The 26,087-nt window shown below is 34.4% G+C and overlaps 1 protein-coding gene across 1 annotated transcript in view; it reads left to right on the top strand.

Moving 5' to 3' along the window:
• The first annotated feature begins 1,699 nt into the window (after window positions 1–1,699).
• Window positions 1,700–26,087, top strand: part of LOC107283359 (dystrophin) — a 336,632-nt gene continuing 312,244 nt past the window's right edge. Inside the window, exon 1 of the mRNA XM_029283193.1 lies at window positions 1,700–1,991. Within this exon, the coding sequence (XP_029139026.1) occupies window positions 1,964–1,991 (28 nt within the window). The 5' untranslated portion in view covers window positions 1,700–1,963. The remainder of the gene's footprint in view (window positions 1,992–26,087) is intronic.

Below are 26,087 nucleotides of genomic sequence, written 5' to 3'. Positions count from 1 at the left end.
ATCTTCTACCATTAAACCCAATTTTTGATCTATATGCCATCTCTCAACAAGTTGAAGATGTAACAACCAGGACTGAGGAACTGGCCTTATTTTCTTATGCTACACCAACCTTTCCTAATCTGAAAGTCATCCATTATATTGACATCAACTCTCAGAGTTCTATGGACAGCATCACAGTAGTAGCACATTTTAGAAGTTTAAAATCATATCATGGTGCTGGATTCTGAACCATACAGCATATTGCAGTAATTCAACAGTAGGTGACTAGATATGTGTGATTATAAATAGAGTCTCCTGATCTAGAAATGGGTAGAATTGGTACTCCAATTTAAGTTTTGTTGGGACTTCCTGTCTAAAGCTGCTATCTGCTTGTTGAGAAAGAACTCTGAGGCCATGTGGATCCCCAGGTTGCACATTAGCTTTGAGGAAGGTATTGCAACCCATCCCGCAGCTAATGATGGAAGACCTCCAGTTCCAGGATCACAGGGGTCCTGAAGTCATTCAGTCTTGCAGATTGTATTCTTCCCTATCAAGACCCGTAGAGCCTCCAGAGATTGGAACCGTACGTTGGCAGCATCATTTGCTCAAAGATATATATGTGATTATTATCAGTATTCTTTACCTCATATTTTATCTAATTTTGACAAATGAATTCATGTAGTTCATGCAGATGTTAAGCAGAACTACAGAGAAAGCAGAGCCCTATGGTAACCCACAAAGTGGATTTTATTTCTCTATTCTTGTGTAAACAAGGACACTATTTTTAAAACTGTATTTCTTTTATTTCTTTTTATGTGATACAGTGTTAAAGAAAGGAATTTCCTAAGTCTGAAATCTATTCAACACAAATTCTGCTCATATTGTCATAGTAATAGTGTTAAATATTTTGAGTTGATTTGGGGTGGCAGTTTAATACCAATATTCTAGTACATGTCACAAGTGCCAACTACTTTCTAAAGAGAGTTACAGGTATACAAGTAGCAATATGAGGCAGTTGTTATATGTTCAACGTGCATGAATTCACAGTGTGTAGATAGGTAAGTAATAATTATGCACTTTTTAGTTTGTTTGCTTTTTCATTTTCTTAAGTTGCTTTTCATTTTTCAGGGGGGTCTTTCTATGCAAGAAATAATTTGCAAATGATAATGTTAGATCCGAAATCTCTTCTAGCTCTGACACTGTTATGTTTGCTAAGTATGAATACAGCTATTGGGGGGATTTGTAATGGGAGCTGAAATCAAAAAATAAAACCTGCAGAAGAAACAGTAAAGAACAGTAAAATACATGGCCACATCTATGAAATTAGAAATGAATGCAAAGTAGACACTGATAATTTGAAACTCATAATTATTAGCAGAGTAGGACTGCTGGGTTTTTTTTCCTCTCAGTCCATGTATGCATAAACTTGTTATCTTCCAGTTAAATACAATCTGTCCCACAGAGCATGCTGCGTACATTACAGGAACAGCAGTGCTGAGTGCACTTCAGAGTTGCTTTGAATACTATCTAGAGAGCTGCTACACAATCACTTAAATCCATCAAGCAAGGCATTCTGAAAACAGAGCCTTATATGTAGAACACATCAGCTGCCCTATTATGGGAAACCCACTTGTTTAGAAGGAAGCATGTGCTAGTGATTCTGCGCAGGTCCTGGAATTTGAAATATCTTGGGGCCTCAACAGAGCTCTGGCATCATTTACAGTGTCAGCTTAGCTGAAGTTAGAATCATGTTTTTCCTTATGCTGGATCTGTATCTGAGAGGAAGCTGCCTCGGTGTTGAATTCAGTAAAGGAATACTAAGGAGACAAGTAGATTTTTGTTTATAATTCTGAGACTGGTGGTGTAGCAGTTTCGTTCTGCAACAACCAGCACTGTTTCGTTGTTTCAAATGGCCCTGGAATGTTGGATATAGCATTCTAAGAAAGTCTTCCTTGAGCATCTGCTTTGGACTTCTGATGCTTACATGCTGTGGTATGAGGAAGACGAAGAATGTAAGTACAATCTGAAATACATGATTATGGAACTGAGTTTTAATAATTTTGTTGGAGCGGACCGGAAACATCTTTTAACAGCATGCCTTCTTGAATATTTTATTTCTGAGTCAAAAGAAAAGTGTCTGGAAAGCAAAAACTAGTATGTGGATCTTATTTGTGATCAAATCCATTATGTTGACATACAGAGAGCAATAGAAATAGATTGTTCTTGTCTCTGATCACAAATGCAAAAGATTCTTAGGCAAAGGAAAGCAATGTGTATAAAATTGATTTTTTATGATTGTTTTGGTATTCTATTCAGAATTCAAAGAACTAATCGGATGCTTTGAAGCATAATGGTATATTCTGCTTCACTACTTTGATTGATGGGGTTTTGCTCATAATTTGTATCAAAATAGTTAAACTGTCACCACACCTTTTTTCTCACCCTTCCCATACCTGAAATCTATCGTTGCCTATATATCATGTTCCTCTCTGTGCTTATAACTTTGTCAACAGGCTTAAAAAATAATAATATAAGTAAAGATAGGTTTAATAATCTGTACAAAAAATATATGTATGAATGTAATCTATTTATATTGGTAGAGGTGTGGGGGGGAAGGTACCTGGGAAAAGAAGTAGGATTTTTAAATATATCTCTCCTTTCCCTTTTTTTCCCCAGCAGACCTGCAGAAATTCAGTCTACTATTCATTATACTGAAATAAATCAAAGTTTATGTATGGGACACTTTGTTTTTGGAGTAACTGAAATAAACTTGAAGTCCATAGGGTGAACAGGCTTCCTTTGAAATTTTTAACAAGACTTTTCTTCTGCCATGTTCTTTGTCTTGTATTCCTCATTCCACAAAAGCACTTGGCATGGTGCATCAAATTCAATAATTATAGTCTTAAATATTTTAGTGTGACTTTGGAGGACTAAAGATGAAATGTCTAAGATCTGAATATTCCTGCCTCATGTATTCCAGTAACAAATAATTTTATATGAGCAAGTTTTAATTCTGATGATGCCTTAATACCCATATTTGGATGCATGAAAGATTGTCCATCAGTAAAATTTGCTATTTTAAGGTAAAGGGATGGGATGGGGGAGATGTGACCTATGAACTCAGTGCCCTGTATTTTACCCAGAGTTTTATATCAGAATACGGGTAATATGGAACTTTTTGCTTTTATCACAATATCTTATGAAATATTAAATATTATTCCTGTAGACTTTGCTTTGGACTACTTAAGGCAAGTGAGCTTTTGGCCTGGACAGAGGTCATTTCTACTAGCAAGTATTGGACACTTGGTCTTATTAATAACAATGAATAAAATTACTATTGATACTCAATTTCACAATTTGTTTTATACAGATAAACTTTTCTCATTTGACTGAATTTTAGCAGACAACTTTTATTATATAATCTATCTGTGGTTATATTTTATATCATTTTATCTTTGGCATTACATTGTTATATTACTGCTATGTTGTATACAACTTTGCAAACTTAAAATAAATAGCTGGGGTGGATGGGTAGGGGAACCAAGGATTGCATGAAAACATCCAGGGTGCGGTTTTGGCATGACGCATCTGGCCTGTGGGCCGGCAGTTTGACACCCCTGTTCTAGTCCACTCCCCTGCTCAAGCCAGAGGCCTTATATCATTCTAGGCAAATGGCTGTTCAATTTCTTTTTAAAACCTCCAGTGATGGAGACCCCCACAACTAAATTAAACATTACACATACTATATGTGACTAGAATCAGAAGATTTTTAATTTTTCAATCCAAACATATTGTATGCTTGTGTGTTCATTTATCCCTTTCTCTCGCCCTCATCCTATATTAGTGTAATTCATAACCCAGATTTATTCCTTTATTTTATAAAATGTGATCAGGCAGAGGGATACAAGAAAATTGAAAAAAAGTAAGGCATAAGCAATAGAATTAATATACACATTTTAATATAAGCTATATACATGTGAAATATTGTGATTAAAAACTCCTGCATTTATAATACAATTCAGTATATCACTACTTAGAAATATAGCTAAATTCCAGTGGGTTTACATTTTATTTGTTGTTGGGTTTTTTTGCAGTAGTTTTCAGAGAACCGAAAACATTCAACATTCTTATATTTTAGTTTTAAATGCTAAAATCTGCTTTGATTAAACTGTTGGAGGAAGTCAGCTAATGGAGGCAATGTTGCTATTTTTCAGTGTTGAATAAGCATTTTAAAGACTGAGCCAAAGCACAAAGAAAGGAATAATGATGGCCTTGGTTTATTTTTTTTGCTCAGTACAGTCAGCTTTTGAATGGATTCTGAACAAGGTAACAGTTTGCTCTCCCAGAAAGCACTGCCATCGTCTTTGGAGACTTCATGTTCTTATCATAGCAGCTGGTTTATAGTGGAGTATTTTCTTGTGAAGGTCACAGGCTTCAGTGTAGAGAAAAAAAAAGATTTCCTCACTGAACCCAACTAAGTATAAGCTTTTCATGAAAACATTTTTGCGCAGAGACCTATTAGCCTGCTGACCTGCCTAGCACATTGCACATTGATGATAAATTAAAAGCCTTCTATTGCAGAGAAGGTTGGTAGATGTTGCTGGAGGTTCTTTTTCCCCTGCTCCTTTGAGCTTATAGCTGGTAATGGATGTTATTTTATTTTAAAAAGCACAATACTATTGGTAGAACACTGACATTTTAAAAAGTTACAACACATTATTTAAGAAAATCCATCTGATGAAAATACAGGCAATGATTACTTAATATATTATTTAGAAGCATGTGTCCATTATGATTACTTGAAAAATTACTTCTTTCCACTGCCTTTTAGAAGTTCTAAACTTCTCTGCAGCATACAGCATAGACTTAATATATTTGCAGGATCAGATTCATAACAGCTACAAATGGGATACAACCCTCTTCACACAACAACATGTACCTTTGTTTATCAAGTATTAAAAATATATTGATAAATGTTTTACAAACATAGAATCATAGAACTGAAAATATATTCAATATATTCTTCTTTTGTAACTTCAAATTGAAAGGAATAAAGTATTATTCAGAAATTTCTAATGAAGGTCAATAGAAGAAGTCACCTGAAGGTCATAAAATCAGACAAGTAAATTACAGACAAATAAGAAAAGCAGAAGTTGCTAGCTAACTGAAATTGCAAGCAGAGGAAATATTGAAATAACTATAGGAGACGAACTGTGCCAACGATGGTGAAAGATAGGATATGGACGAACGGGCTTCCTGGAACATGGGAAGGACAGTGGTTTTAGATGGTCTGGAAAGTTTATCGGATGATTAGGGAAAGGGGCATTGAGTGCGATAGGGGAGGGGGGAATCTGCGTCGGAGGTAGGATATAAAAATGTGTCAAACAGCTCTTTAAGGTGTGGCTGAACTCCTGTGTGTGTTTCAGTCCACCAGGCCTTTGCAAACGCTTCTTTTAAAATAAAACTTTGTTGCTGGAATTCCAAGTGAGTGTTTGTTTTGGGATCTTGAGCCACGTTCCAAACAAAATGGTACTACAAAATTGTCCATAATATTTTGTGAAATGGTTTTCTTAATTTTCCTGAAATTATTTAAGATTTCAAAAATTAAAGGGGAAACTTTGAAAAAAATTCTAGAAAATATATTCTCACCTAGTTTTTTTTAACAAATAGTAAAAATATTACCAACATAGTCAATTGAAACAATCATTTTTATGGCTTTTCTTTGTTTCTTTTCTAAATGGAAATAATATATAAAGTTTCTACCCTACAAGGTAAATAGCCTTATAAAATATTAACATGTACATAAATTCAAATGCATTCCAGTATTTTCTTATGTGTTATGCTTAAGAATAATTAGATATTTATTTGTAGCTATCAGATGTGGTAATATAATAGACACAATATTTACTAAAATTTGAAAGTCACAAACATTATTAAGAAAACATATATATTCACATTCATTATTTTACCTTAATCTAGCATATAAACAACATTAATCAGGCATTACAAAATGAGATAAACGTAGGAGAATAGTAGAATGACAGATATGCAATCTAATACTCGTTAATAAAATTCTGTGGTGTTGAAATCTAAATGAACTGAGGTTAATTATCTTTTTGTCATTCTATAAGTAACTATTAATTGGAATTAATTCTCTGTTTCTCAATGTGTAAATAACTTTATTTTTATTGTTATTTTTAGCCATAGTTATATACTTTTCAGCTATTTTCTCTGTATGGAATATAAAAAGAATGCATTAAACAAATGAAATAATAAAATGGTATTGATCAGATGAGATATAATTAGAGAGAAGGTATCAAATCTGTAGATTCTGTTTTTGTGTAAAGTATATTTTATGCATCAAACTAAAAAAAAAAGTATTGCAAGACAGTTGACATAACAATGTAACTTTAATATTTCCAAAATCCTGGCAAAATTGTCTAGTTGTTTGAAAACTCTTTCTTGATCCTTCATTAGTAAGGAGAAAATATCAGATGGCATCTATCAGCATTTATTACTATGAATAAGATGAAGATTTTTTCCTTCCAATACTGTATAATAGCCATTTTGGTCATACCTAATGTGCCCCCCCCCCCCAAAAAAATTCCATAGTTCTTGATGTTTTGATAGATTCCAACTATTTGGGATATATAAATCTTAGAAGAAAAATGAATGAGGTGTCTTCATCCACTTTTTTGTTTTCTTTTGAAAAAGGTTATTTAGATCTAAATTAATAGTATCTAAATTTTGGCTCCTTTAGATTTATATTGTTATATGTTTTAAAATAACATGCCAAATTTCAAATCTCACTTATTTTAATAGATATTGTATTCAAAATTATAAAATGTATTCATTTTTTCTCCAAAGGTCAATAAGATATGGAGAAAGATAGCAACATGCCTATCTCTTCTGTCCAACTGGTGTTTTTGTTTTTTTTATTTTATAGTACCAAAATACATCAAATCTATCAGCACTTAGTATTATTGGTTCCTTCAGTAACCTTGATGTTTTAATTTTTTTTCAAATACTAGTATGTTAGCAAATATTAGAAAAAGACCTATAATAGTTTTATTTCATGTTATCAGAAAATCATTAAATCCATTTTGTTTGGAAAACATTACCAAATTGATTTTCTCTAAAAATTTACAAATATTTCAAAAGTTTGTAAACTATTAACTTAATAGAAAAAAATGGTTCCTTTAGTAATAGAGTAACATGTTTGAAAATTTAAATTTTGGGACTTCTGGTTTTGTATCGTAGTGACGCAGCTGAGGGATTGTGGAGCTCCGCATCCCACGGTTGATTTCGTCCTGTCAGGGAACCCTAAATGGGTCTAAAGTCGCCCTGGAGAGGTGATGAAGAAGGAGCCCCCCCATTGATCACAGAAAGATGGCAGTCAATCCGTTTGATCTGGGGGAAGCCCTCCAAACCAACAGGAGAAAGGCTAGCTGCACCTCGGTGACTAGCCCAAGCTACCGGCAGCCGAAGTCCAAAAGCATCAACTAGAACAGACTGTGAACACCGTGTTTGAAACTGGGTGAGAATATCGATCTTTTCTCTTCTATCTTGCAACTGATTTCCTGGAAAAGATCCCCAAGAAGCAAAAATCCTCTGAAAGTGAGAAGAAAGGGGATTGTAGTCCCACCCTTTCATAGACAGAAGCGGCTCTAATTTTTATGGGAAGCAGAAACATATTGAAATGGAATTTAATATAAAGCTACAGTCTGGATACACCTGAAAATTGTGGAAATTTTTAAGATCTTCCCTTTGAAAGAGTATTGATGAAATTACAATAAAATAATTGTCTGTTTTAAAAGTTGGAAAATGAACAGCTACTGACATCTAGTGGTGGATTAGAGTATAAAATTATAGCTGCTTTGGCTCAGAAATTGGCAAGATGCCCAGAAACAAATAACAACCTGCCCCTTTGATCCTCAGTGACTCTCAGCTAAACAGAGAACAGCTAGGAACAAGGAGAGAAAATACATTGGGCTATCTACTACAGAGTGAGAACTACAATTATTATAAAAATTGCTGACCTTCTTGGATTATAAATGCTTACTAAGCTATGATTTTTAGGCTTAAGAACTGTTTGTTTGCAGAGAAAGAAAAACCTTGACTTTTGGCTACATTCATAAAAATACAGGAAGAATTCCCTGGCAAGCTGAACACACTGACTCGGAAAGTTATTTGGCAAAAGAAGAAGGCTAGAGTTAGATTTAAGAGATCAAATGACTTGACTTACCAGATGGAGTACTATATGACTAAACACTTGTTTGAATATGGCTAAAATAATAGATAAATTCTGGATATAAATGGATCCTATAGTAAGAGGGATGTAATTTATAAGTAGTATAGTACTTTTTATGATATGAGAAATGTAAAAATACTGGGATTGCTTATGTGAGCAAAATGTCTGGACATTTAAAATGTAATTAATTTTGAGAAAATTATAAATTGATAAGAATGTGTTGAATATTGAGGGGAAATTAAGCTTAAATAAGAACTTCGAAAACAGGACCTACAATGATTTAATAAAATGACTTTTAGCAAATACAACCAAAATACAACCTGATTAGAAAGGATGTTATACACTGATGTTAATGTTATTTGTATAAACACTAGAAAAATGTTTACATTCAACTTTGTATGTATTGAAAGTACTAAGAATGGCATTCACTCAATGTTGGCAAAAGGAAAATACTATTGGAAGAAGAGAAGATCAAGGAAATGTATGATTACCTAGTATGTTGATTATGGAATCATAGAAATTAACTATTATTGATTGTTGTTAAATATATGAACCCAGACAACGCATTGTTTACTAAGCACTAAAGATTGGTATTGTAAAAAAATAATAAAATATATTAAAAAAAAAGAAAATTTAAATTTTGAAGATACTATTTTCATAAATGCTGAATAATACTTACCTGCAATAATGAATGAAATGCCTAATGAGCCAGAGTTTGGTCTGTGTGTTAATTTATAAACTTATGTGATTTTTAATGGGACACTGTCTAAACAGAGACCAGTCACAAGCAGTGAACCAGAAGGCTCAGCCCTAGGTTCTGTTTTGTTCAACATGTTTGTAAGTGATATATCAGAAGGATTGCTAGGTATGGTTTGCCTTTTTGCTGATGACACAAAAGTGTGTAATAGAATTGATGTTCCTGGGGGTATGGTTTGACATTGCTGGAAAATTGGTCAAAAATGTGGAAATTGCAATTCAATGTGTTGAAATATAAGATCATGCACTTGGGGAAAAAAGAATCCTCTGGCAGAGTACAGTATTGGGGGTACAGTGTTAGACAGAACAACAGAGGAAAAAGATTTAGGTGTGTTCATTGCAGATTAATGCAAAATGAGTAAACAGTGTAGCCAGCCAGCTGTGAAGGCAAACAAAACTCTGGGATGCATCACTAGAGGAATCACTAGCAGGAAAAAGGAAGTCCTAACCTTGCAATATAGGGCTTTAGTCAGGCCCCATTTGGAATACTGTTTCCAGTTATAGAGACCTCACTTAAAAAATATTAATAAGATTAAGCAAGTCCAGAGATGGGCAACAAAAATGGTGCAAGGTCTGAGAGACAAAACATATCAGGAGAGGTTGGAGGATTGGATATATACAGCCTGGAGGACAGAAGGGCAAGGGTGGGGGTGAACATGATTGAAACTTAAATATATTAAGGGTATGAATGAGGCGGTATTTTCAATACTTAGTATACATCAAGAACACGGGGACATAACCTCAAACTGACAGGATGGAAGTTGAAAAGTGATGTTAGAAAGTATTACTTCACAGAAAGAGTAATGGAAGCTTGAAAGTGGGTCAATCATCACTGGGTTTAAAATGCTTGGAAAAAATACATGTCTATCATCCAACAAAAACAAACAAACAAATAATAAATAAAAACAAAACAAAACAAACAAAAATCTCAAAGGGCAGACTCAATGGGTCACTGGGTCTTCTGCCATCAGTTTTCTCTGTTTCTACTAATGATTTTCATATAGCTTTATTTGATGTCCATGTAAATACTATTAATTAAATCAATTCAGTTAATAACTGAACATTAACAGTATATTGCACTTATATATGTTCTGGCTTGCAGACATTTTACAGAAAACGGATAATTTATAGAAAATACTTAGCAAGTTATTTCATTTGCAGTGTTTCCAGTGTTTACCAATTCACCCTTTCTGCTCTGTTTATTAGTTGATTTCTTAGGTAACAAAGAGTAGAGTCAGATAAAAATCAGAGATCCAAACTTACATAGCATATGTCAACATGTTTGAGACAAAACTGAGTTTTTGTTCTGTTTGTAAGATATTGTACATATTTCATTCAATCAGTGTTGACTCTAAGTAACAATATAGATAGTTTTTTTTTCAAGAGAATCAGTTATCAATCTGGTTCTAACGTTTTCAAGGCTGCATCTATTGCTACTATAGTTAAGTGCATCCACCTAGCTGCTTGTTGTGCTCTTCTCTTTCTTTCCATTTTTTCCAGAATCATAGCATTCTCTAGAGTTCTAGGTGTTTACATAAAATGTTCAAAGTAGGATAATTTGAGTGGTAATTTCTGTGAGTGTGATTATTTAATTTCCTGACTATCCCTGGTAATTTGAGAAATCTTTTCCAACACTAAATTTCAAAAGTATCAATATTCTTTTTTAGCTTTTTTCAAATTCCAACTTTTGCTTCCATAGGTAGGAAACGAAAAACATTGCCTGAATTGTTCTGATGTGTGTAGGCCCTTTTCCAAGGCCTTCATAGTTACACTACCAAGTGCTAGTATGTGGTATATTTCTAGACCTTCATTGTTGATAGTCAATCCTAAAAACCAGAATCTAACACTACTGCTTCAATAATTTCACTATGAATTCTAAAGTTGATTATACTACCTGTTGTTAGTATGGTCTAATATATTAGTATGGTCTTCTTAGTATTATGATGGTCTTGTTTATATTTAATTTTAATCCCATTTTTTTCACTGTGCTCCTTGACATTCATTAGTATAATTTGCAGGTTCTTTGCATTTTTAGCTATTGGACTAGTGCATCAGCATAGCACAGGTAATTGATATTTCTTCCTCTATTTGTATAACCATGCTCATCTATTTCCAGTCAAATTTCCAATCAAAGCTGCCCTCACAGATTCATTTTTTAGTTGAATATAAGGAAAGAGTATTCAGCCTTGTCTCATGCCTTTGGAACGTGGAGCTAGTATTTTAACCATGTCCTGTCCATATTGTAGCTTCCTGACTGGTATATAGGTTTCACATAACAGCATTTTTTTCCCTGATTTCTATTTTTAAGTGCATTTCACAGCTATAACTCTATAGAATTACAGAAGACATTTCTGTAATCAGTGAAGCACATACTGTAATGTTTTCTATCAATGTAGTTTTTTGATAAACCATAAGAGTGATTTACTATTACCTTCTTCTATATACAGCATGAAATATTGTTTGTGCTGTTTCCTCTAAAGTGGTAATACACCCGCAGCATATTTCTATATTGTTACTACATGATAAAGAAGCCTCATTGCTTTAGCTGGGCAGCTGGATGATTTTTTTTGCCTTTTGGACCCTGGTGAGTATATACTTCTGTTATTTTTCCTCCATCTTTCCCAGGAACTCATTCGTACCCTGTATGATGAGGTGGCAATGCAAGACTTTTGGGAATGGGGAGGTTTTGGCATACTTGCCATTGTATGTTAGGAAGAAATGTTGCATGTGGCATGAGTGTGACTAAGGTTGATGTCCATTTATTACTAAAAAGGGTTATGTGATGCCTTGATTGACCAAAGCTATTGTAGCCATTCAGGATCCAAAGGTCAACTGGTAAAACCATGGTATATGAAAGTTTATGATTCCAAGTATAAGATGTATAAGCAGTAAGGACCATGATATAAGATGTATAAGCAGTATCAGCCTTGTAAGGTAGACTGATAAAAAAAACCTAACACCATGTAGGCTAAAAATATTTTTATAGATTTTACAAATTTTATAGATTGGCTAAATCTTGCAAGTCTGAATATACTTTCCATCCTTATCTTCTTGAGAATTAGGGAGTTACCTGTCTGGCATGTTTTCATAAACTTTTCTCTTCTTATGGGCTTAAGCCACCTTTATCTGTTTGTTGCCTTGGAAACCGATCTTTTCTTATACTCTGTCAAGGTCATCCTCTATTCAGTTATAGCCCTGAAAGAAAGAAAGAAAAATGTGTATATTCTCTGTTTATGAAGCTAAAATAAAGAAGTATGTAGTAAATTCTAATTAGGCTGGTCTGATCCTGTGAAGTTGATGAATGTAAGGACATGATGTTGTAGGTTTAATTATGAATGAAAATACTAAATTGTATGTCATAAAGTATGAAGTGGTCCTATCTAGATTGTTGTCATTGTATACGAAAATAGGATTTCACAGATTTTTAGTTGCATTTTTTTCTCTAATGAAAGATGATAACAAAGGAGCCAGATACAGGTTTTGGGAAAAATCATGCCACATTCTGAATAAATATTAGCCAAGAAAAAAAAATCCTGCTAGAAGTGGATACAAAGATAATTAAAGGTCCTGAGTAGATCATTAATTTAAAAAATGTAGTAAAAGTAAAGAAGTAAAAGAAACAGGAGCAAAAGTAGAAGGACTACAGGAAATTAGCTTGCAACATAAAGTATTTAAAATCAATTTATAGAAAAAGCTATAAATTGTAAGAGACTGTGGGAACCAGTACAGAGCTTCAGTGAGTAAGAAAAGAAGCAGACAGTTACAGTGGTGGATAATATGTGAATGGTGTTGATTGCTGTGGGAAAGAAATGTTTCAAAGAGACTCTGCCTTAATTAGTTTACTTTAAGTCAGCCTGGGAACATACAATTGCTATTTTCAATGTTATGTTTACATTTTACCTTTTACTAGTATTAAGTCAACAAACAAATAAGCAAACAAACAAAAAGTATTAAAGATGCCTTTATTCTCACTTCTTGAGTTTCCCAGCTATGGGAGTGTTGAAACTACTTGGCTCAAAGGAAAAAGAATTATATTACAGACTGTCCTAGTAGTTTACAGAAGTAAACTAATGAGAAGTATGAAAAAGGATGCTTGAGGGAAAGGATATGGATATGAAAAAAAAACTGCTGCACAATTGAAAAAAAATACTTGGAAAGGATGTAGTCAAGGAGAGCAAGGAATAATTAAGATGGGATAAAGCAAAGAAAAATTCAGAACAGTTTGATGGAAATAAAAATTTGCTTTGAAGGAAGGATCAGTGGCTAAACATGCAGCCTTTAGGAGAATCTATAAAAATAATAACAAAATGATGAAATGATTTGGGGTGAACATTGAGACAATTGCATTGATTATGGGAATATATAGCAAAGTATATAGCAAACAAAGAAACAGAAGTGAATGCAATGATTTTTAGCATATAAAAATAAATGATATAGGGAGATGTGAATGTTGTAAGAATGTTTAAAAAAGGGAAAAATTACAGATATAGGTAAAGAAAATGAAAACCTTTAAGGGGATGTCCTTCTTATGGACAAGATGAGTGTGTTGAATGAGCAACAACTGATTCTTTCAATTAGAATAATATTCATAGTGAAAGTCAGCAAGAGGGAATGCAAAAATGTTAAGTGTTCCTGGAAAGATAGTTGGCTAAGACGTTTTCAGTATAACCATTTAATAATTATTTATTTCATTCATTTAAGGAATATTTTAATGCATTTTCTTATAAAATACAAATTTATAAACTAATTTCTTTCAAAGTGCATATTTCTACATGTACATATTCCAAATTCACATTTTTTTATTCTTTGTAGTATGCTTGTGTATGTGTGTGTGTGTGTATGTATGTGTGTATGTATGTATGTATGTATGTATGTATGTATGTATGTATGTATGTATATTTTCTAACCACACTCATTTACAAGTGAAGGTCATGTTAGTCCATATAGGACTGTACCAAAAGTAAACAAAATGTCAACTATTATTATTATTATATATGAAACACCTGTTTCTAGGCAGCACTTACTGTCTGTTGCTGTCTTCTCAATTTTGACTTTATATGCATTTGTCCTTAAGGCTTGGTCTTGTGCAGCCAGAATTAGTCCCTCAGTCTCTTTCTTCAATTTTCCTGCTCTTAGCCATTGCCAGGCCTTGTTATTATCTGCTTTCTCAGCTATTTTTTTTAATGTACTGGCCATGTAGTGCTTTATCTTCCCATGCCTCTATTCTGTTCTTCATTTGGTCTTTCTTGTAGGCCAGTTTGGTCTCTCCAGTAGTCAGTAAGCCTTCCTGATATACTAATTTCAGTGCATCTTCATCACTGTCCTTCAGATATTCTTCCAAAGCCATTTTTTCTTCTTCAGCCATCTGATGTACTTGCAGCATTCCATGCCCACCTATTTGCCTTGGTAGATAAAGTTTGTCAATGTATTGTTATTATTATTATTATTATTACTATTATTATTATTATTATTAATAATAATAATAATAATAATAATAATAATAATAATAATAATAATAATAATAATATATTTTAGGAATGGAATTCAACCAGCAAGATGTGTTACTAATCCTTAAGAGGAGACTGGAACAGAAAATTGTGAGCTCTTAAAAGAATACCAGATAATTATAAATACAGAGAATAGGATCTTTACTTGTAACCACTGGTTTTCTGAGGTGGTTTTTCTTGACTAATGGAGAAATGTTGCCTATAATACTTGTTTAGATGGTCATTTCTTTAATTTCCTCTTGCCAAAACAACTTTTTTGGCATTTAAAGCAATGCAAAGCAAAAAAAAGCCCTCTGTGATTTATGAGTCTGCATAAATACTCTGTAAAATATAGATCATGTTTGCAAGTGGTTAGGGATGTATTTGCATCATTGAAGTGGGTTTAGCTGATTCAGTGCAAATGATAGTTATTTAGTTTGCAACTGAAGATAAATTATATCCAACTATATTTATTTATTTGAATTGAATTCTACAACTTCTGGAGGCACTCACAACTTCCAGAGTGAGGTTGTTCCACTGATTAATTATTCTAACTGTCAGGAAATTTCTTCTCTCCTTGATTAGTTTCCATCCATTGCTTCATGTCCTGCCTTCAGGTCCTTTGGAGAATAGCTTGACTCCCCTCTTTTTTGTGGCAGCCCCTTAGATATTGAAACACTGCTATCACCATCACCCCTAGTCCTTCTTTTCATTACATTAGATATAACCAATTCCTGCAACTGTTCTTCATATATTTTAGTCTTCAGTCCCCTAATCATTTCTGTTACTCTTCTCTGTTCTGCTTTCTCCCTGTTGCTCATCACCTTCTTGCCATTTTCTCCCATTAATGAACCAATTCATAATAATTATTGCAAGATTCAGCATTTACAACACTTATAAAAGATAGTTCAGAAAAATGAAAGAAAAACAATAACTAAATTATCAAACTACTTCTTTGAATATTTGAAAGGTATTGTTTCTATAATAGCCAATTTTTCCCAAGTATGTACAGTTACAAAATGTTCAGGAAAATGAATGCAAGACTACTGTTAAGTACTTTGAAATATTTGACTTATTTGTCATTATGTTTCATATAAAATATAGAATTATTGAATAGGAGAATGAGTTTTTTTGAAATCATATTATTATGTATATAGGGATCTAGATTTCAGCAACCTACACTGACTTTTCTATTTTATTTTTCATTTATTAAAATTATATCTCCCTTTTACAACAAAGATAATTTGAGGGAAAAGGGGGAAAATTAATAAATGTGTTATTTGGGTTGCAATGGAATAAATATCTTTGTTTTGGCAAATTGAAATAAGAATATTTCAAATACGCTTCTCATTTTGTTTCAAGAATACTATGGTACTAATTATGACTGAAGGTACACTCTTCATAAAGTGGTAGAATACGGGATAGCTGGATGAAATCCAGAAATACTTTATAACTCTGGGAATTTATAAATACACATATGTATTACATACATGCACACACATATGCACACTTTATAAATTCTTTCAGGTCTTTCAGAACTGGAAGATAAAAGAAAGAATGATGATATGAAACCATCAAGGGTTTTTATCTTAACACACACACACATACACGTATGTATGTATGTATGTATGTATGTATGTATGTATGTATGTATGTAAAGGGGAAGAAAGGGATTCAAAATACAGGCTGTCCAGAGTCTCTAATTTTTGGTAAGTTTTAAATACATATAGTTTAAGTTTATATAGTTTTATGTCAAAGTTCTTTCTATATCCATCCACTGCAAAAAAAAGTATTTAATTGCCTTTGGAGGGTGGGGAAGATTGTTAAGTGCACAGTGATATTGAGGGTCTGCTGAATCAACTGAATTAATATAATTGACATTATGGAGTTTGGGATTGGGATCTGACATTTTAGAAATGACATTTGACAAATACTGTTATGGAAAGGGCAATGTAATCTTTCCTACTCATTCAGAACAGAGAAAGACATTTTAACTTACTTTTCATGCAGTGAATTTTGCTAAACTCTTCTTATCAAATAATTTATAGAGCAAGTGGTAGGTTATTTCACTTGAAATTTGATACTGTGAACGATATTTCTATGAACCTCAGCTACTCACTGTTCATATAGAAATACAATTTAGACAACCTAGTAATCAAGAAGCAAAATATTTAATAAGTCAACTTACTTGCTTCATTTCTTATTCTTTCTCTTGAAAATATTTCTGATTTTATGTTGTTGTACAAATGACTGTGGGAAGTGGAAGCTGTTTGTGTCTTTTCCAACTTTAATTGTAGCCTTTTAATCCATCCACTTCTCCACAAAATCTACATCCATTGGCTTTATGGCACCATTTATTAGAAGGGTCTACAGAAACAGGAGTGTTGGAGTACTTTAAAATGCTTCCAAGGCATCCATAATTTGTAATAGCTTGTAAATCAACTCATAAACTTCATGGAACACTTACAAGCATTTACACTTTGCTAACAGTAGATACTGTTTTAGAACTGGGATCTCACCCCTCTGATAAAAATAATTTATCAGACACCATTAACTATTAGATTTAACTTTAGGGTAGGAGGACAAATGGCAGTTGAACCTCCTTCCAGCATGTTTGGAAAATACTTATTGTTTTATACTTCTGGCCAATTTTATGTCAAAAAAAGTGATGAAAGACTATTTCACTAATAAAAAAGCAAAGGGAGTCATTGTAGTCCTGACCTTAGAAGATAATATCATTACTACAACAAATATTAAGGAGCAAGAGAACCTGATTGTAGAATTAAGCTATCTGCAAGATTATTTTGGAAATGACCACCAAAGGAAAGAAGCAACTAAGAAATAGCCCAAACTGTATTCCACAGTGTAAAAGAAAGCTGAGGGGAGCAATAGGACAAGGTTGGAAAACAACAAAAAGTTGTAGCCTTTCAAACACACCATGATTCTCATAGAGTTGTAAGTACTCCCTAACTTAAGAATTTAACAAATAAAATAAAATAAAACAAGTCTACTACGTCAAGAAAGGAAGACTCTGCTTCCTCCTGCAGAAGGCTAAGGAAAGACAAGGTTAATTTTCCTCTCTGTTACCCAGCAAAGTTCCTTATAACCCTACCTCCCATCGATTACAAGACATGGGGGAAATAAAAAAGGAAAAACCACTCAATAATCAGTGTAGAGCAGTGTTTCTCAACCTTGACAATTTTAAGGCATGTGGACTTCAACTCCCAGAATTCCATAGCCAGCAATGCTGGCTGTGGAATTCTGGGAGTTGAAGTCCACATGCCTTAAAATTGTCAAGGTTGAGAAACACTGGTGTAGAGACTATTCCAAAGGCATTAAGAGAGTTCTTCAACTCAAGAGCTCTACAGTTGTAATTACTTTTATCTCTCTGAATGATATTTACTCCAGCCTTCATAAACTTACATAGATTCTGACAACATCTGGTGATGGTAGTTGTGGTGTTACAACAAAACCAATAATGTAGGGTCTGTTAATAAAAATCAAGGGTATAGCCAGAGTGCTTCAAAAGAACCAGGTTCGGCTGTCTATCCCTTTAAATAGCTTGCTTGCTAGGGACTTCTCACACACCAGAAAACAGTAAAAAAATCTGCTAAGCAAGCTTCTAAACTGTCACCCTAAACTTATAGATTGGATATATATCATTTATTATCTAGTTTCTTGGGATTTAAAAGACTTTGTCTTCTTTTTACAAGCCAGGTAATGCACAGAAAATGTTCAGTATGACAGAAATCCATCATCAAAAATATAGTGTGTTCCCCATCAAAATTTTTAAAGACATCTCATTCCGGCCATTGATTCAACTTCATTCTCCTCATTTGCTTATGACTACAGCTTCCTGCCAAGAGCAGAAGGAAATTACCCTAGAAATCACTATCCAGCATAGAGAAAATGCAATTTCTCTTCCTTCTCTCATAATGACTCATTCTATGCTCAACTAATAGATCTCCCAAACAGATTCAGATTTTAAAACAAGTTTTACCATTGACATCTCTTATCCCTCAACTGGACTTATATATATGATATATATGACACAATATGGTTACTAAAGAAATAAACCAATTCCTTGAATATTGAGTCTTGGCTCTTGTGTTTTAGATCTATTTTTCCCTTCATTAGTTAAGGCTTTCCATGAAATAACATGAGAACTATCATTAGGATTGCAGAAAAAACAATTGCAACCAGCCTGCCTTCCATTGATGATCTGTATACTACGAGCCAGAAATAGGACTGAGAAAATATAGACTCTTCACAGCCATTTGCCTGAAATGGTATAGGGTTTCCTGCCTGAGCAGGGGTTGGACTGGATGACCTTCAAGGTCCCTTCCAACATCATCATCATCATCATCATCATCATCATCATCATCATCATCATTATTATTATTATTATTATTATTATTATTCTGGACATAAACTGTTTCAACTCCTCCCTTCAGGATGTCATTATAGGGCATTGCATGCCAAAACAACTAGACACAAAGAGGTTTTTTCCCCTGGCCATCACTCTGCTAAACACCTAATTCCCCAGCACTGTTATATGCCTAAGGATATTTACCCATGTAGTAGGGCTGTATTGCTATTATCCTTCTCATCTTTCCTATTGGTATCTTATGATTCATCACTTTGTGATAAGGCCTAGAGGAAATGGATTATAGATCCTTTTCAGTGTAGATTCAGCTAGGAATATAGTAAAAATGTGACACCGATGGCACTTATGGATGACCGATGGTAGACTCAGACCAGGGATGGCATTTTAGTTCTAATCTTCCCTGATGTCTAAGTTGCATTTGATATCATGGATCCTTCTGGAAAGATTTATAGAGTTGAAAGTCAGGACACTGTTTAGTAGTTGGGAGGGGGAACCTAGGGGGAGGGGAGACATCTAGCGATAGGCCCCTAGCTCCTATTAATCATCTACCTGAAGCCACAGATTAAGATCACCCATCAGCAAGTATCATGAAGTGTTTGTGAAAGCATGATGGGAAGGAATAGGCTCTAACATAATTATATCAAGACTGAGTATGTATTTTAATATCACACCCCCAGGATCTGAAAAGTTTCCATCATTAATTTTGGATATGGTACAACTCCCCAAACCAAATTGGCATGCACTCTGAGATCTTTCCTATTTTTTATGCAAGGAACAGCCGATAACAATGTCCCAAAAGACCTTTGTATAAATCCATCTTTGTGTCAATTGCAGTCGCACCTGAATCAGGAGACTCTGCTCTTGGTCAGTTTTGCATGAGTCACTTCCAATTGGACTATTGCCATATGCTCTACATGAGTCTGCTCATAAAAAAATACTCAGAAATTGCAGCTTCTCCAGAAGGTGGTGGCACTGGAGGGCTCTTTTAGTAAAACAGTCATTTAGTAGGTAAGCAGGAAGTATGCCGTCTCTGTCACAGCATTCCCCTGTGGTTCAGATGACTCTCTTGACTTTTAAGAAGGTCTTAAAAACTGGGTTCTTTCCTCAGGCCATTAGTGGAGACGAGTTTGCCTAGTATGTCCTTTGTTGATTGAGAAATTGATTATGTTTACCTTTAATTTTATTATTACAGTATATTAATCTATGTAGCCATGGACATTTGCAGAATAAGTAAATAAATAAATGAAATAACTGTCAATAGTTTTCAGAAATAACTGGAAATACCTATTCTGTTTAGATCCTGCCAGAAGTGATTGCTGATACTACACTGCTAGCAAAACATGTCTAGACAAACACGTCTGCCTAGGATTTGTTCTCTGAGTAAAGATCTTTGGTTAGGCAAGTAAATATAGCCTCTGTCATTTCCCAGGTCAAATGTGGTAGATTTTTCTCTAAACCTGTAATATAAAAAAGAACACATTTGCTATGTAGTAAATATGCTTCAAAAAGCTAATCATGAAAGATTATTAATCTTTACAATAAATTCAGTGGCCAGTACACTTATTCATGATTGTCTCTCACCTTAGAAATAGTCGTCCTAAATTTGTCCCTTTATCCAACAAGACACAAAGGGCATTTTCAGCTGAGATCTTCAGCTCACCATAAAGAATCATAAAGCAAAACATGACAAGAGATTGTGAATTGTCAAGTGGAAAATATCCTACATTTTATACTGACAGCAAATAATCTTTAAAAGTCATAGGCAGCACTGTCTGGATATGCTATCATTGGGGAGTACTAATATACAGGGGTGGGTATACAACTGTATGATAAGCCGATTAAGTTATCCACATTTTGTCACTGACCTTTCAAGAATTTGAATAATTTTAAATTTCATTAGTATATTTCTATAAAGGTTGGGTAAGAGTTAATAAGTAAAAACTTATGAACTGAGGAATAACAGCAACTTTGAAAAGGTCTTGTTTCTGCTTTATATAGAACAGTATTCTCTGGAAGAATGAGTTTGCAGTTTGCAGGATTCAGCTTTGCACTTAAGGGTTTAAATGGGAAGCTGTAGTCCAAGTTCCTATTGAATTTTTTTTTGTTTTTGAGAAGATCACAGATTGCCAGGCTGAAAATATCTTTGTTATAGAAATATTCAATAACTGTAACCTTCTATTTATGAAAGGTTTGGTGAAGTGAAATTGGTCTAGGACAGTGATGGCAAACCTTTTAGAGACCGAGTGCCCAAACTGCAACCCAAAACCCACTTATGCATCGTCGGGTGCTGGGTGGGCGTGGCCCATTGGATGGGTGTGGCCCATTGGGTGGGCATGGCCCATTGGGTAGGCATGGCTGCGATGGTAACGGCAGACTGGGTGGGACTAAAATGTTCAATCAATCAATTCCAACGTTGCGAGATCTTTTTTTCCCCGCGAGAAGTTGAAATTGACCTTTTTTTTTTTTTGGCACACGGCGGCAGAGGTCTAAAGCGAAAAGGTTTTATAAAACCCAGCTGAAGGCCTAGGACTGGGGCGACGGCGCGCGTGCCGACAGAGAGGGCTCTGAGTGCCGCCTCTGGCACCCGTGCCACAGGTTCACCACCACTGGTCTAGGATACAATGACAATAATGATTGTGCAATTTCTTTTTCATTATAACAGGGATGGCTCAAAGCTACATCAGATTTTGCAGAGCACGTCAGTGAATGATGTAAGGAAATTTTGGAATCTGGAAATAAAAAGGAGTTGGTCAGAACATAGCTGTGATAATATGTCAGCAAATAACTCGGAAATATCAAAATAAATCAAAATAAATACATCCATTCTTGAGAGGGTTACAAATGGTGTAAAATGGATGAATTGGTTGATAGTAATTATAATTTATATTGTAATTGTCCTGAGAGATATAGATGGAAGTTCCCTTTAAAGGCATTTGTTTTGAATGAGGTGTCCTGCAATACTAAAGTAACTTCCTATTTCTTTTTCTATTTGATACAATGAATTTTATTGCATATATTTATATTTGGTTGTAAGTCATAAAGCACAATTAATTGTTATATAATTATTAATATATTGTAAGTATTACTTTCTGTTCTAGTGGTAAAATAACTACATAAAGTTTAAAAAGTAGAAAAATAATTTGTATTAAGAAGCAATTAATTTGACTAACAATAATTGAACATATGGACTAGTGTTTGGGAAGTAATTGATCCTTTCCTCATATACCCTTCCAAATATTCATTCTTTATAGATAAATCAAATGAAAAACAGGCTGCCATTTACCACATATCCTATTATTCAAGTTTTAGATGCATACATATGAAAGAGATATGTTTATTGTAGAATAAAATAAATAATCTTGCTGGAATCCAGCAGGACTAGAATTTCAAATTGTAAGCAAAGTCTATGCAGACAGAATGTTATGTGTTCCTTTTTTATGTTTACAAGTCCTTCTGCTGTATGTCCGCATCCTGGCTACAGTTTGTTGCATGCAGAAAAAACTTTCAGTGCTTCGCATATAACAGAAGTCTTTCCTTTAGTGCAGGGGTGGCGAACCTATGGCACGCGTGCCAGAGGCGGCACTCAGAGCCTTCTCTGTGGGCACGCGTACTGTGCCCCGGAGATGGCCAGGGACTGGCCCCCGCCACCCTGGCTCCACCCACCCAGTCTGCCATGACCACCGTGGCCATGCCCACCCAGCACCCGGTGATAAATAAGTGGGTTTTGGGTTGCAGTTTGGGCACAGGATCTCTAAAAGGTTCGCCATCACTGCTTTAGTGCTTCTGCATGAACAACTTTGCAAGGTTTATTCTTGGATAGTTTGCTTTATAACTGACTCCCTAACATACTTTCTGCTTCAGCTTGCGTTCTTGCATGGAAGAACCTAGAGGCCTAAATTGGATTTAAAACTTATTTGGGGCAGCTAGCGAACTGAGCAGACTGCATGCAGAGTCCACTGTGTTCTGTGACTTAGGTGTGATTACTGAGAATTTTAGGAGGCAGATCCCAATATATTTGTAGGGTACCAGTTTGAGAATCTGTTTCAGATGAACAATCAACTAGAAAGAAATGGCACATCTTTAGTATCACATATCATTTTACCATCATTTTAGTTACCTTTTTTGATTAATAAAAAGCTCAAACATAAAGATTGCAATTTCTTAACATTTTGTAGCACAAATGATACTTGCCATTTATTTGATGAAAAGATGAACCTGAAAGTGAAAACAATGAATATGGTCTTTAAAATGTGATACTAAGTTAGAGCAAACAAACAAACAAACAAACATAATCTCATTTAGATTCACATCCAGTGTTGTATTTATTTTTCATCCTATGTATACATTATATCTTCTTATCACTAAGGACTACTTCTACAGTACACATTTCAAATATTTTGGCAATTTATCTTATTTGACAGTATTCCTTGTACCAGTCCCAAGGCACTGAAGATAGCATTTAAATTGCATACCAGGAAGGAAAATATTTGCACCTCATAATTGATTTTGGAAAATCACTGGAGTTTCAAATCCATCGGTTCATTTTTCAGTTTAGTCTTATCTACAAAGTAAATACTAGAAATTTTCAGATGTACCTTAGAATAATATTGTTTTTTTAATTGCCAACATACTGTTTCTTGTAAATCTCAATGGGATATGGGGCAATCTTTTCTTCATAATTTCTGTTATCATGTTTGCTTAAGCAATGCTGCAGTCAGGCAATAATACTATCACTTTCATAGAGCTGTTTAACACACTTTTGAAAAGAGATTGTTGTTTGTTATCCAGGAGTTGAGTAAATTTTGCAGGGATTGTATTTAACTGGTAAAATTGGTTTTATCACAGTTGACAGTAGGACATGAGAAATAGGATAATATATTGCTTTTTTTGAGAACCAGATTGGTGCAAAGGTTAAGGCACCAAGCTAGAAACCAGAAAATTGTGAGTTCTAGTTCCTCCTGTACAAAGTCAGCTGGATGACCTTGGCCCACTCACTCTCTCTCAGCTCTAGGAGGTAAGTAGCCAAGGGCAAATCACATCTGAAAAAAATGTTGCCAAAATAACTGTAATTAATTGCCAGGAGTCAAGATGATTCAGAGGCACACACATGGACACAAAAAAACCCTCCCCTCACACTCCAACATCAGTTATCAAGCGAAACATCACATTAAGATCTGATTGCATTTACTAATTATACAATTATACATATTGAAATTGTTTATACATAGACCCCATCCCTACATATTGAAATTGTTACAACTACAACATAATTCTTTTTTCTCTCTTGTTAAAATCAGTCATATTTTAAATAATGATAAAAACACTTGAACCAGAGATTTATCGAGTGAAGTGATCAGACAACAAGATGCCACTGAAGTTTGTCACACTGTTATGTGTGTATCATAGTTGTTAATCCAAACATGTTCAAAAGGCCAACTGTTGGGGTTTTTTTACTATCTTTATCTATTATAATTGTATTGCTGTTAACTTTTGAGAACATCAACCATAAGAACTTATGTGTATGTGTAGATGTGCAAAAGCAGTCTAATAGGAAAGGAGTGAGAGCCAGTTTGTCGGTGAAGGAGTGGCAGAATCTGGGCGTGGAGTTAAAAGACAGATCAGCTTAAAATTTCTACATAGCCTCAGGCGGACTAAATCTAATCTCCCTTGAATTCCATTGACCCTTACCTAATTCCTAGCAGGTGATAACTGTTAGTTGAAAATATTCCTGTGCAATGGCACAAATAGCAATAAATCAGTTTAATTGGACCTTCATGATCTTTCATGCCTGACACAGTTTGGTGTCATAGTTATGGCATCAGGCTAGAAACTGGCAGCCATGAGTTCTAGTCCTGCTTTGGATATAAAGATTGCTGAATGATTTTGAATCAGTGGTGGGATGCAGCCAGTTCGCACCAGTTCAGCAGAACCAGTAGCTAATTTTTTATTGCCCAGGCCCAGAATGGACTTCCAGAAGTGGCATCCACACAGAGAACCAGTTGTTCACATATTTGAATCCCACCACTGCTTTGAGTCGATGACTTTCTTTCAGTTCTAGGAAGGAGGCAATGGAGAAACCACTTCTGAAAATGTTGCCAAGTAAAATTGCAGAGACTTCTCCAGGCAGTGTCCAAGAATAAAAAACAATTGAATGAAATTAAGAAAAAAGAGGAATATGCTTAATAGGCATGAAATGCTGATATGGGGAGGGGAAGAAAAATCAGGAGGACAAATGAGCTCTTTGGCTGGCTAGCTGGCTGAAATCCTGGACAGGAATTCACCATATGGCAACAATTCATTATATATAATATTTTCAAGTAGACTCTTAAGAAGGAACAATCTGTGCAGGACAATAATCATTATAGAGGATTATTCTTCAGCATAATATGTTACTTCATGTCTCTTATGACTAAAAAATACCAGGGAGAAATGAACTATGAGTCAAGTGTTATTTTATTATCCACTTTAAAAAAACCCTTTAATAAAAAGCAGTAAAAACCAGGCAAAAATAGTGTTATAATTCAGTAATAACTGATTTTATCTACAAATAAGTGTTGTTATTGTTCACAAAGACACTTCAATTCAGTGTTTCTACAGTCTTACAGACTGAATATTGTTTATGATTTTGAGATCCCAGATGAATTACTGTAATTCCTACCAGAACGCAAATGCTTGGCAAACAGAAGCGGTTTTATTACAATCCAGATGAAATAATGAACTCTCTTTATTTAAAAAAAACATTTAAATCATTGCGGATGAACAAAATTGGTATGGCAATGAAGATCTAAGTTGTAACAACCAATTATTGTTATAATTTTGAGAGAGAGAAAAATAAAAATATGAGATCATGCAATATATATATAATGATATGTGGGAATGATAACCAAGGGAGCAGTCAGATAAAAGGCAGCTTAGTCTGCAAATGTAATGGTATTTGGGCATGGTCTTGGGAAACAGGACAATGAAATGTAAACAAAGGAACAGTCAGATAAAAGGCAGCTTAGCCCACAGCAGGAATGTGAACAGGACAAGAGATTCAGAAGAAACTCTCCCTAGTGTTTGGACTGTATAGTGGGGGGAAGAAGTACCTTCAGATTCGCAAGAAACTGTTCATATAATCTTACAACAAAGTAGAATTAGCTCATGTGGTTGTGTTTTCAGCCTTGTCTACCTCATAAGTGGGACATCAGTCTTATACATCTGACTTACTTACCTCCCCCTCCACCCC

The sequence above is a fragment of the Protobothrops mucrosquamatus genome, unplaced genomic scaffold (assembly GCF_001527695.2).
Source record: "Protobothrops mucrosquamatus isolate PMUCROS unplaced genomic scaffold, P.Mucros_1.0 scaffold34, whole genome shotgun sequence".
Classification (NCBI taxonomy): Eukaryota; Metazoa; Chordata; class Lepidosauria; order Squamata; family Viperidae; genus Protobothrops; species Protobothrops mucrosquamatus.
This window is presented reverse-complemented; position numbering and strand designations above follow the sequence as displayed.